At 55.0% G+C, this 13430-nt stretch overlaps 1 protein-coding gene across 2 annotated transcripts in view; it reads right to left on the minus strand.

The window, feature by feature from the left end:
- Positions 1 to 825: 825 nt before the first annotated feature.
- The window catches only part of Med27 (mediator complex subunit 27), a 181673-nt gene continuing 169068 nt past the window's right edge, over positions 826 to 13430 (minus strand). For both annotated transcript variants that reach the window (XM_046451423.2, XM_046451424.2), the window contains exons 7-8: positions 3035 to 3112; positions 826 to 1220 (exon numbers count right to left, since the gene is read on the minus strand). In XM_046451423.2, the coding sequence (XP_046307379.1) occupies positions 1086 to 1220; positions 3035 to 3112 (213 nt within the window). In that variant the 3' untranslated portion in view covers positions 826 to 1085. The remainder of the gene's footprint in view (positions 1221 to 3034; positions 3113 to 13430) is intronic.

Consider the following 13430-nt stretch of genomic DNA (forward strand, 5'->3'; position numbering starts at 1 on the left):
GGAGGGGGTGGCCGGTACTGGGCAGGAGAGATGGCCTCCCTGGGAACACAGGAAAGCCATTTCAAAGCAACCACAGGCTGGTGTGATGGCTCATGTGCCACACAGGGTCATCACTGAGGCCTGGCAGTAGCTTAATTGGCAGCGTATTTTCTTGGAGGCTCATAAAACAATGGCACATCTAATGGGTGTTGGCATCTTAAATCTGGTGAACAGTGGCATTCAGTGGGGGCTGCCTGCTGCAGGTGTCCTGCTTGTCACTGCTGCTTCTCAGGCTGCCCGGTGCTGCCTGGCCCTGGAGCCTCTGCCTAGGAGGTCCGGGGCAGGCTGCCCAGGGCCAGGTGTCCCCACCACTGAAGCCCCCGACTCTGCCTGCCAGCCTGGTGGGGACAGGTAGGACCTAGGAGGAGCCAGGACCTTCTTTGGTCGGCTCAGACGGCAGTGCCTCCGGATGTCACTCCCTGGGAAACGTCCTCTCCTCAAGTCCTTGGCCAGGGCAGAGATTGCCACAGAAATGGATGATGGCTTCACGAGTTGGTGTCCAGAAACTGGATGGACCTATAGTAATGCCTGGGGCAGAGCCAGGCCAACAGTGGCGCCCACCCTGGGAACCTGTGGGACTGGTTTAAGGGGAAGAGACACCTCCTGCTGTCTTTCTCAAAGGGAACCATCATTTTTCAAGCCACCAAGGTGGCTTTGAAAGGGAGCATTACCCAGGCTGGCCTCCCTGCAGGGAGAAGCGGGAGGTACCCCCAGAGAGCCGCGTCCACACACCCGCTCCTGTTCACTGAGCCAGCGTGGAAGGCGCTGTAAGGAGGAGACGAGGCCTTGCCTGGGTACAAAAGGTTTATTGCTTATAAAAATAACTTAGCAAGCACAAAACAAAGTCCCCCGTGTGACAGGGCTCATTCAGTCACCTTCAGCAAACTGGGGGACTCACCCGCATTGCCAGCGAATACCAAGTCTAGGCTGGGCGACCTCCCCCGGTGGTGCTCCTAGAAGGTCCTTCATGACAGCCAGAGCTGGACAGAGAGTGGACAGCAAGGGGTCAGGGCCAGTGTCACTCAGGGCTGCCTGGGTGGGTGGGGTCACTGCCGGCAGGTGTCATGGAAGGCTTCCAGTGTTCGGAAGTCCCTCCACGTGGGGGGCAGGCCATCCTGCAGGAACTTCCCGCAGCGCTGACATGGGGCCTGGAACAGCTTTATGTAGCTTCTTAACCAGGTCTGAAAAGAGAAGGGAGGACAAATGCAGCAGCCCTGGTGCTTCCCAATACCCTCCCATCAAACCTAGTGGCCCCAAGGACAGAGCCCTGGAGCTGGCTTTGGCCCCAGAGAGAAGCTGCTGAACCCACAAGGCTGTCTCGAGGGACTTTGGGTTCTGAAGCCCCCCTCCCCTCCAACCCCGAGTTATCAGCACAGAGAGGGCAACTCTCCCTGGCAGGGAGGCCCTGGGGCAGCACCAACCACGCTGCACGGAGCCTGGCAAGGACCCTCTTCTGGCTTGCTGCCAGGTAGGGGGCATGGCCACATGCCAAGGGAGTCTAGGAATAGCTGACAGCTGGAGAATTCTGCATGGAGGGCACAGCGCCTTCTAATCTGATTTCTGAGGTCACTGCTCACTGTCAGGATGTGGCCTAACACTCTGGGAAGGGATAAGTGGAGACAACCCCAGTGCCACCAAATCACATAATAAGCAGCAAATACACACTTTAATTCAGAGAGCAGAGAGCTTTCGGGCATCATCTATAAGGATGAGATGTACATAACTCAATTCTCAAACTCAAGGAGATTTGCTACCAAAAAACCCCACCAAAACAAAGCAAAGAAGCCCAACACCCAACAGAGCCAAACGCACGACAATTGAGCCAGTTCTCACTGTGCAGGGGTGCAAGACTCTCATCAATTAACATTCTCCTGAATTATGTCGACAAGAGAAAACGGCTATCTGAAGAGGTCAGCTGAGTTACATGAATCCCCTGCTTCAGCTGGGCGGCCCTCGAGATGGCAGAGTGCGGCCCATCCATGCCACCTCCGTCAGCAGGGTGGCCTGGGGGTTTCTACAGCAAGTCACGAGGAGGTCACCGGATCAGTCAGCTACACTGCTTATCCTCTGGTGCCAAGCACGTTTGCATCCTTCCCAGATCCCCAAGTCAGAGCTGAAGGGAACGGACGACCCAGAATGTGAGACTAAAGCAGGCCTCCCTCTACCGGGTGGCTGCTGGCTGCCTGCCCTCTTGCATGTGGAGGAAGCCTTCATGGACTGCTCCTTGTTTGCCCTCCTAACATTAGGAAGCCAAGCGATGAGCTGGGCTTGTCTTCTGAGCAGTGCGTGACAGGCTTTCTAGGAAGCCCGCTGGTGGAGGCCCACGTGACAGGATGGATGGGACCAGAGACACCCACCTGGCTGTCAACAGTGATTTGCACTCACTAAAGGGAAGTCTGAGGGGGTTTCTACCAGGCAGCCTTTCCAGCAGAAGACAAAAGGCAGTTCTGTGGGCAGTGAAAGATGGAGCCTAGTGACCCAGCGTATTCGGCCAAGTCTGTGCGAGGCGAAAGAGCTGGCAGGGTCTGCCTTGGACATACAACGCAATGTCACCCCTGGTCAGGCCAATGCCAGGGAAAGGTCCTGACTGTGGTCTCTGCCCAGAGCTGCGGTGCGAGTACTCCCACTGGGTTCCATTTCAAGCCAGAAGAGTTTGAATAGGCACTGCAAACCTCTGAACACCCCTCAAGAGCTGCCAGGCTGCCGGGGGCTGCCCTCACTGCTAGCTGCTCTGAAATCCAAGAACGAACTGTATTGGGTGCAGCCAGCCGAGACTCACCACTGCAAGCCTGGGGCCAGGCACAGGACCTGGGTGGGGCAGGTCAAGAGCCACGTGAGAAACTTTTAGAGGATCCTTCTGCGACCACCTGTCCAGCCACGACAGGGAGCCCGCGGTGCCATCTCCCACCCGGCTCCCATGGCAGCCCACGGGCCGAGGGTGCAGCTTCCCCCCTCAGCTGTGTGTGCACACTCCAAGGCTCCTGAAGCCACTTACCATGAAGGACCTGACCACAACATCTGGCATCTGGGGCAGCTGGTAGTGGAGCAGGGCAGTGGTGGCATGGTCTGTCACCTGAAAATGAAGGACAGTGGCTGGAGTCAGCAGTCAGAGATGGCCAGCGGGATGGACGCCTCCTTTTATAGGCACCAGCCCTGCTTTTGGATGTCTCTCAGAGAAAAGGACATCTGAAATAAAATCTTGAGTAGGAAAATTAGGTAGCAGAGTTGGGGGCAGAGAGGGGAGGAGGTGTGTGTAGGCAGAAAGGTCAGTCCCGGAGGGAAGCGGAGTACGGAACAGCCCTCCACAGAAAACCCGGACAGGCTGGAGCGCTAGGGGTGGGAAGGCAGTGGCCTGAGGCCAGTGGGGAGAAGGCAGGGCAGACCAGAGGGCGGACAGGCCTCCCTGCTCCCGACACGAGGATGCAGGCAAGGAGCCTGGCGGCCATGCTGAGACCATTCTCCCAGCAGCACGCAGGGTCTCCTCTTGCTCCCTTAGATTCTCCCTGTCTCCTAACTTGTAGCCACGTGGGCCTAGTGGTCAGGGAACTGCTCATTTCTGAGGACCCTTCCTCAGGCCTCATGGTGGCTACCTTCCCAGGTGTCTCCAGCACTTCGTGGGCCACACCCACATCTCCACTCCATGGGCCAGGAAACTGCCATAGCAGTTTCATGACCAGTGGACAGGGCACTGCTTCCTGACCTTGACTTAGCTATTCATCCTTTCTGCCACTCAGTCCTTTCCAAAAGACAAAGGGTCTGGTCTGCGATTCTCTGCAGGTCTGAAATGTGATGACAACATGAATCGCTAATGCCTGCTATCCATCAGCAAATTAATAGATTCTACTAATTTGATAGTTGTGTTCAAACTAATGGTTTATTTGATTGTCCTCATTAGGGATTCTTGGCATTATAAATGTTGTGGTTAAAACAAAACAAAACACAAGAAAACAAAAAACTCTAGACAAAAATCTTTGAATTTGAGAACAAAAATAAACACAGGTCCAAGGTGTTCATTACCAGCTGGCCTGAGCAGTAGTCGCGCACACCAGCAGGGGGCGCCAGGAACACTGTGCTGACCCCACTCAGTGGGCTGTGCGTGAGCCTGACACTGGTCCCCACACCCGTCAGAGAGGCTTCACCACTAGGTATGGGGACAGCCTCCACAGCTGGGCTTTCCAGGGCCCTGTCTTCAGCCTCGTGTGAACATAACCTCAGCTTCCCCAGGATAAAATGGGTGTGCAAGTGACACCCTCCAGTAGGCCCAGGAGGCTGGGAGGAGTGGCATGGGAGGGGCTCCTCCTGCCCAGCCGTGCCAACAGCCCCACCGGCTCTCCGGCCAACTGGCCTGCACCTGCCTCTTTCCCACCAGACTTTCCAGGGCAGCCTGGTAGCTGGTGAGCCCCGCTACGTGATCAGCTCTGTGAGCAGGAATCATCTGGTTCATGCTGCGACTATCAGGCCTGGAATATCACCAGGCAAACAGCAGGTGCTCAATACACATGTGTTGAGAAAAAAATGCCCACTGCCATAAACGTGGGGCTGGCTTTCCTGCAAAGGCAGCCGCAGCTCGTGTCCCGTGCTGTTGGGGAATTCTCACTTTCCAGCTGGGTGGAGCTTTCTCCCCCAAGGGCCAAGCCTGCTTTATTTTAAGCATTTTGACAGACAGCTTTCTAAAATGAGCAATGCTTTTTTTCTTTTTCTTTTTTTTTAACAGTCGCAATGATAACCTTGCAAAATGACTGATGGTGGCAGTCGGGTGAGGGGAAGAGCCGCATGAAGCTCGGCAAACAAGGCCCGTGGGCTTGAACCTGGGCTTCGTTCTTGCCCATCCAGCTCCCTGGCTAAGAAAGCCCACGAAGTACCCTGTGAGGTCCACGGACGTTCCCTGTACCTGCGTGTGCTGTCACAGAAAGGAACAGGGTTCCTGGAAGCTCTCTCCTGGCCTCCCCAGGGGTTTTCCAAGGCCCTGGCTGCAGCCTGCTCTAGTGTGCAGCGAGCCAGGCTGGGGTGCTCTGGGCAAGGCTCCTTTCCCACCCAGGGCACTGTCCACTTGCACCAACTCTGGGTGGCCCCCCGGGAGGGCACAGGGTTTGCTATACCCACAGCTGGAGCTGATGACCCAGAGGCACGGCGAAGGCAGGAAGCTTTGTTCAGCTGGGCTTCTTTCTTTTCACAGTTTTAACACAAATGATCAACATTTAGAATCTGCGAGCTTCACTTAACTGTGGTCTTTGGAATCTGGGGCCTCGACTCAAATGCCAACAAGAGCATGGCCCCAAGATGCCCTAACCCAGCCCTGCCCAGCCCTGCTGTCCCTGCGCCTCCCGCCTGGCTTCCCAAGTTCCGCTTGAGTGCATCTTCCCTGGGGTATAGACCTGTGTCCACTTCCTTTTCCTTTCCTCAGCTCACCTCTTACCTTGACCTTTCCAGCTGAACTTGAGCTGTCCAAGCCATCCATGAGATGAACCTAGTTTTGATCACCTCTAGGTGCTGTCCCCAGGCCAGGCTTGGTGCTCATCGCAGGGCCATCTCAAGCACTTTACAGACCTGCTCCCCGTGGCCTTGCTAAATGACCAGAGCCAAGGCTGTCCCTGGGGCCTCTTCCTACCACCACTCTCAGCAGCCTCAGAGCCCCCAGGTACATATCTTGTTCCTCCTGTGTCCTCTCCCCTGTTGCCACTGCACAGCCTAGGCTGCGTCTTTCCTATCAGGGTGACCAGAAGATCCCGAGGGCTCTTTCCAGTCCTTTCTCAGCAGCAAGCGCTGGGAGAAAGGGTGTGGGCTTGGGGCATGGACCCTGGTCCTGCCTCTTCAGAAGGCCATGTGGGTATGCAATGTCCTCTCATTTAGTGGTGGCTCCCCCTCCAGGAAAGTGGAGAGGCTGGGGCCAGCGTGAGGACCAGCACACGATGCGCAGGTGCTCGCCATCCAGCAGACATATGGTCACCCTCACACCACAACTGTCCCTGCCTCCCAGGGAACAGGAGGCCAAGGCTCCCTGACCCTGGAGCCCTGGGCCTGCTCCTGTACGTCTACCCTCGGGTCCCTGCCCACCCGCCTTGCCAGCCTCCCCTCCTGTCTAGCTCCTATTTCTTCACATCAGAACCCACAGAACTGGCTTTTTGTTGTTGGAGATTTTGGTTAGCATCAGTTCCCCTAACTTGACTGAACTCTGCCAAGTCCCCAACAAGAAGGTCTCAGAAGAGGTGGGTGAGCAAGGGCCTGACAAGGGTGGGGATGCAGGATGAGGGCAGTTGAGGCTTCCCTTTCCTGGCATGTGGGGACACTTTCCGGCTGCCCTTGCCACAAGGCTGGGCCACGTGGACAGTTCTAGTCAAGGCATCAGGAAGAGGAAGTGTGCATGCTACTTCTGCCTGGAGGCTGCGAAGGGCAAGCATGGGTTCTTCATGCCAGTTCTCCACGACAGTGTCACCAGATGGGGCAGGCCGCCTGCTGGTTGGGTGGCATGTGGCTTTCCTCCAGGCAGGCACTCTCGCCCCGAGAGAAAGCCCTCTGGAGCCTCGCCTCTTGTCTGGGGGATGAGCTGTGGCCAAGCAGCCCCCTGTGCAAGGTATTGCTCAGAATGTGGCACTTGGAGCGGGCAGGCTGGGTCACCTAGGAACGTGTTTGAAATATGCCCAAGAGCAGAAGCCTTCTCAGGCTTCTCAAGTAGTGAGCCTCGGGGGTTCTTACTAGGGACGCTGCGCGCACAAGAACAGCAAGAGACACACAGTATCTGGGGTCCTGCCAGCAAGCGGGGTTCATGAAGGAGGCCGCAAATGGCCGAGGCCTGGCATTTCCAACTGCCTTCAGGCGACACCCAGGCTGCTGGCTAAGGCCTGGCTTCGAGAGGCCAGGCTGGAGCACGTCCTGGGTCCTATTGGAAAATGGCTTCAAAGGAAGAGGCATTGGATTCTGGGACACAAAGAAGTTCCAAAGCAAGACAGTTTCTTTCTCAAGAATGGAAGTGAACAGGATCCCTCCAACCTCACAGTGGGTGCTGTGGAGTGTTAGTGACAAGATCTTGCATCCGAGTGGCCAGGTTATCCTTATTTCTGGAAGGTACATTTTAGGATCACAGGATAGTCTATCAACTGAGAAGAGCTACTCAGAATGAGAGCTTATAGGTACCAAGCTCTATCTGCCCCTAAAGTAACTCTTACAAGAATAGAGGGGGTGTAATTTTCCCCCCTGGATATTGGGGATGGACCCAGGGGTGCTCGACCACTGAGCTACACTTTAGTTCTTTTTATTATTTAAAAAAATTTTTTTTAAGATGAGGTCTGACTAAATTGCCAAGGTTGCCTCAAACTTGCGATCCTCCAGCCTCAGCCTTTGAGTAGCTGGGATCACGGGTGTGGCTCTGTAAGTCTTAGAGATCACGGAGGTTGGAAGATGTCCAGAGGTACCCAGTTGGCAAGGGGCAGTTGGCGTTTGCACACAGATCCTGCAAGACCTGAGCCCCACCCCTCCCATCTCCCACTGCAGGCTGGTGCCTAGCAGCATCTCACCATGTTCCAGTGAGGTCTCTGGAAAGCCTGAGTTACATGCAAGGTGCAGGCCGATATGCACAGGTGGCAGCTGTGCAGCAGGCTGCCCAAGAGCAGAACGAGCTGAGTGACCAGGGACACCCCCTCTAGGTACAGCCGGAGCTGCGTACTGAGGCTGTTTTGGCATCTGACTCCTGGGAGGGCATCCAACTGGTCTTTCTCTTACTGTTTGGCATTCTGGTCAAATCCAGTCTCCTTTTCAAAAGGCCTAGTATACAGTATTATCTTTTCTTGCCAAATGGTGGCAGTTTTTTTTTTTTCTAACACTGATGCATTTAGTTTCCCCAATTTCCCACCACCAATTACAGGAATATTTTAATGAGGGAAACAAGGCCAGCCGATGTGCTTTCTCCTCCCTTCCTCTTCCCTGGTGGCTCCCCTGCAGTGTCTGGATCCCGGAGGCTGAGCTCCCCAGCACCAGGCAAGGGCACCGGAGAGGCTTACCTATAACCATCTTCCTCTTGGTCAAAGCACTCTACCTTCAATATATTTTTGTTTTACACTTTTTGACAACAAAGTTGTTTTTGGCTCAACATTGAAGATATGGAAAAGACAAGCCTGAGGCAAAAAAAAAAATTGCTATTAACTAATTTAGTGGCAGCCCAGGTTTGGGTCCCATTGTGCTGTAAAGCTAATGAGATTCTGCGGGGAGATAAAAGCCACCTTGCTTTGCGAGGCGCCAGGGAAGGGCACTAATGCTACCAGGAGGGGGAGGGAGGATTCAGCTGCTAGTTGAGTGCTGGCTAGAAACAAAGCTTGTAAAAAGATCAAAGTGGACAGGGAGCCCTAGGAGAGGGAGGGAGGGAGAAGCCACCAGAACAATGAGCTGACAGGACAAGGTGGCGGGAAGGAGGGAAGAGCGGAACCTCATAGCCAGATGGAATGGCCATACCCTGCAGCCTGGTTTCCCGGCTCAGAGCTGAACTGTGGTGAGTTACTTGGGAAGGCACCATCTGCAGGGCCTGGCCACCAACCTGCATGGCTTTGTTGACTTTACTTTCTGTTCTCTCCTCCTGCACAGCCAGGCCTTGCCTCGCCCTCACCTCCAGGCACCAGAAAGGTCAGGCGCACTCCAAAGGAGGACAGCTGAACTTGGAGAAGGACCTCTTTCAAGAGTCCTTGAACCAGCTGCCAGTCAACGTGCTGGGGAAGGACTGACAGTCAAAACAGTCTCACCAAGTTCCTCTGCCATATTGTGTGCAAGGAGCGCTGACAGCCTCCCTCCCAGAGTTTGGGGATGGAGGGCTCGAGAGCTATTTTAGCTAAACCAACAACGGCACTGCCTGCAACACTGGTGACAGGCAGGTCGGTGACAGTGGGGCCTGGGCAAGGCTGGTGTATGCTGCACAGCCTGGTGGGAGCCCAGCCTCGGGACCCCACCACAGGTCATGCAGGAGCTGGGTGACCTGGGGTGAGGATTAACTGTCAAGGGCGGGCCAGTGACTGACAAAGAGCAAGCAGCCACCAGATGTGAGCCATCACAGTTTCATCTCACTTAATCTCCACAAAATCTAACAACAGAGGGACTTGTAACTGCCATTTATAAGTGAGGGACAAAAGTTGCCAGGAGGTCAAGTGACTTGCCTGGGCCAAGGAGCTGTGAAGCCGCAGAGCAGGGACGGCCCAGGCGCGTGAGCTTGAGTGCCAGAGCGAAGCCCCAGGCCTGGCGGCTCCCACTGCAGGTCTTTGGGGTTGATGTGGGGCTTGGGGGTATCACATCCACGTCTTCTCCCCCGGGGGGAAGGAAACCCATCACTCTTAGGGGGGAGCTATGGCCGTAGTACAAGTCTCCCAAGTGAAGCCATGTTCTTGCCACTTGGACGAGGTTCCCTCCACTTCTCTGCTAGAAGCTTCTTCCTATCTTGCCCACTCTCAGGTGCAGAGCCCCCGAGGTCTGATGCAGACGCCAGTGGGCCCTCAAGATGACTCTGGATTGGACAAGGCTCTGCCTGAGTTATCAAGAGGGAAACTGGGCCAATAGGAGGTGGCAGCACCAGTCTAGTCTGTACCCTGATTCATCAAGGGAAATAAAAAGTGTAGCATAAAAGTGAAGTGGGTGAGGGGGCTGGGGAGACTGGACCTCAGTGATGACTTTGGGACAAGAGCCGCTCTTGGCTCCCCAACCCTCCACTCTGCGGCGGAGGGCCACATTCGTTTTGTTTACATTCCCTTATGGCCAACCCCAGCCCGGCTTTGTTCTTCTGCGTCAGTAAGGGAAGAACAAAGGGTGTGCTGGTGACACAGGTGACACAGGGAGGAGCAGGACAGGGAGGGGACTCTCAACAGACCTCAAGCCCCAGCTCTCCCTATGTTAAAAGAAGGATCCACTGAGCCCCTTGAAGGGGAGAGTTCCAAGGACCATGAGGCCCGTTGCCAGCCAGGGCAGGAGGTGACACACTCTGCAGCAAGACTCTGGCTCTGTTTCAGGGGTGGCCTTGTATTTTCTTCCCCACCTTTTTCCTCAGAATTTTCCAACTATGTTCAACATGGGGTGTTTGATTTAATTGAAAATGTACGATTCCTGCCTGGGCTTCTTAAACAGGGGTCCCTGTATTTCTCTAACCAGGGACCGTCTTCAGGGGCTCCTGAGCCTTGTAAGGTTGTGAGTCCCCCAAAGTCTAGTAGGAGGACCCAGGTGTGTTAACAAGTTTCACGAGGTGAGGCTGAGCAGGAACCACAGGCAAATGGACCACTGTGGGTACCAGCCTGCTTCCCATCACCAGGGACGGGCCTGGGGGTGGGCAGTGCCACGCCTGCGCTGACCTGAGCTGGACTAGCGGCTTCAGCAGTTCCTTGGTGCTCTTCCTAATGCAATGGACTGATGGCACCAGGCTGCATTATCTGCAGCACACAGCCCTGGAGCCCAAGGCCTCCCCTGCTCAGCTAGGAGAGTGGGGCCTCCCACTATTAAAAGTATTTCCCCGCACGATTAATACACGGGGAAAGTTAAATACCCAAATGCTCAGATGGTGCTTATTTAAAAGGGAAGCCTGGTGGAGACCCAGACTCTGGCTTCCCTCCAACCAATGCTGGCTTCTACACAATGTGAAGATAAAATTCTCTTAGACCTGAGTTAAGGTGGATAAGGCCACATGGTGGGACAGAGGGGACTGCAAGGACAGTGGGCTTCAATCCTGGATTAGTCACTGATTGCCTGGGAGATCTTGGCTTCATCATACTCCCGCTGGCCCTCAGAGAGCATGAGGCTGGGATCAGGGCCACATGGTCCTATAGGTCCCTCTAGTCCTTTAGTGGACACCACTGCAGGCCACTGCTGCCTCAGTCACACCCCATGGATGGCAGTCACCCTCCAGGCCCAAGAGCAGACCTGAGACAAGCTCTACCCTCAGCCCTGCCAGGGATGAAGGTGAAGCTCTCTGTTCTTTAAAAAGCACAGCAGAGGCCAGGCTCAGTGGCACACATCTGTAATCCCAGAGGTTCGGGAGGCTGAGACAGGAGGATCATGAGTTCAAAGCCAGCCTCAGCCACAGTGAGGTGCTAAACAACTCAGTGAGACCCTGTCTCTAAATAAAATACAAAATAGGGCTGGGGATGTGGCTCAGAGGTTGAGTGCCTGAGTTCAATCCCAGGTTCCCCACCGCCCCCCCCCAAAAAAAGAAAGTCCAGCAGATTCTGGGTGGCAGCAGAGGCACCAGGTCCCTGTCCCATTCTAGGCAGCCACCTGCTGTGCTGCCATCTTCACAAGGTCCTCAGTCTTGGGGTGGGTAGAGGAGCTTGGAGAGCGCTGTGCTCTGAGTTGGAAGCCGCCTCTAAGCTCCAGCTAACAGGCATCAGGATGAGCATGTGCTATCTGGATGCCCTCACTCTGTCCCCAACCCAAAGAGGTCAACTTTACTTTCACTGGGTAAAGATACTTTAACGTAACAGAGGACATTAGCCCAGGAGCCAGAGCTGGCCTGGAGTTTTCCAAAGACAGACGTAGCCTTAAGGAAAAGGGCCCAGGGAATCTCTGGCTTCTGGAGGCAAAGATGGCAGCGCAGCGTGTTAAGCACGTAGAGAGACTGCAGCCCCGGCCAGCAACACTGCTCCAGGATGTGCGCTGTCTTCTGGAAGAATACTTTAGACAATCCCAGAAGCACTCATGCCACAGAAAAGAGGTACAGTTATTGCAAAATCAGAATGTGACGACCTCAGCCCTGAAAGTGGTGCTGGAAGTGATGAGGAGAGCTACAGAAGGAAGCTCCCGAGGTGGGGACGAAAGCAGGGGACTCAGCTTTTATTATGCAGCCCTAGTCTCTCCTCTGAACCTGGATTTGTGTGCCACAGGCTCAGCAGGCCTGGGGGCCTGAAGGGGAAGCGTGGCAGCCTGGGGACTGGGGATTACTCAGGGAGATCAATATTCCTCTCTCTGCCTGATGAAGGAGCCATCTGCATGGGATCTGCAAGCCTTCTACCTATCACTGGGCAAAGCCGAGCTGCTCTAGGGCGGAACCAGCATACTGTCCGGTCAGAAAGGAGAGGTGGAAACAGCCCCAGCTGCTCCACTGTTCCCCAGAACCTTGCTCACACCTGAGAACAAGCTGTGTCTGAGAAGGGAGCCCACATGTATAAAGTGCTTAAAACAGAGTCTGGCACAAACCAGGGCCTCCATAAACGAGCCTTCATTTGGTCTGGGAATGCCAGTCCTGCCTTCCTCTGTACTCCAGTCAAGATGACGCTGCTGCCTGGAAGGGAGGCCCAGACTCCCCGGGTCCCTGAGGGTAGACTGGTGGCAGACTGCCTCCAGTCATGGCATGTAAGGCCCCAAGGACCTGGATTCCAGCCTTGTCTCCCATCTCTTCCACCTGACATCCTGGCTGTGGCAGCTCCCTCGGCGCCATCTGTCCCTGCAGCTGAACTCAGGCCGCCCCTCTGTCTGGAACGCTCTTATCCAGTTAAGCCCTTACCTTCTCAGGGCTCGGCCCAGGGTGCTTCCCTAGCCTGTTCCATCCCCTGAGCTGGGGAAACCCTGGCCTGTACTTCTAGCGCAACCCTCAGGATACCCTGGCCAGTTCCTGGTCAGACCCGAGACCAGACTTCCCCACCCCAACACTGCCTACCTGCCACGTTTCTGTCTTCTCAGGCTCAGCTCGGAGTTTTGGAGAGCACCTTTGGGGAGTGGCTCTGTACTGGGTCCCAATTACCCAGGAGAACTCTGATGAGGAGAAGAGGTATTTATTTTTTATTTTTAGCCAGTAAGGGTCCAGGAAGGGGAGCAAGGGCATGGGAGGAGAAGAGGGCACAGAGTACTGCGGGGGAGGAGGGCCTGTGGTGGAGCTCTCCAGGGTCCTGACCGCCTTCCACTTCTGCTCAAGGCCTCGCGCAGAGCTGAGGGGGGATACACATGAAGGGTCCTTGACATTTCTCAGGATTAAGGAATTAAGACTTTTCATTTAGATAAAAAGAAAAAAGTTCGATGCTTTCCAAATGGCAAAATGCCAGAATGTCGCTGGCTGCCAGGAAAGTCCTGGCCCAGAGACACCTGCATTGTTCCGCGCACGCTCGGCACAGGGCATTATTTCTCCAGGAATGCCGTGCAGTGAGAGAAACAGCCAAAGGCTTCTGGGCTCCTGAGAATATCCAGACAGCACCACCTACTTCCCACCAGATCTCAGGCAATGGCAGGAGGAAGAACAAAGACTGCACGTGCCTCCCCTGCCCTGCTTCGCCAGCAGAACAAGCCTTCAGGGCAGGATACATCCATCTCAGGTGTTTCTGGGGGTCAGTGGAGGGGCCCAAGCCCTCTCAGCACATTAGACACGGACCCAGGTGTGTGTGGCTGAAATTCCAGGATCTTACTCCCTCTTTAGCTGCCTCTGTGTCCAGGGGAAGAGAAACTAG

This window comes from Marmota monax, unplaced genomic scaffold (assembly GCF_021218885.2).
Source record: "Marmota monax isolate L192 unplaced genomic scaffold, Marmota_monax_Labrador192_F-V1.1 WCK01_AAM20220418_F8-fsc00020, whole genome shotgun sequence".
Classification (NCBI taxonomy): Eukaryota; Metazoa; Chordata; class Mammalia; order Rodentia; family Sciuridae; genus Marmota; species Marmota monax.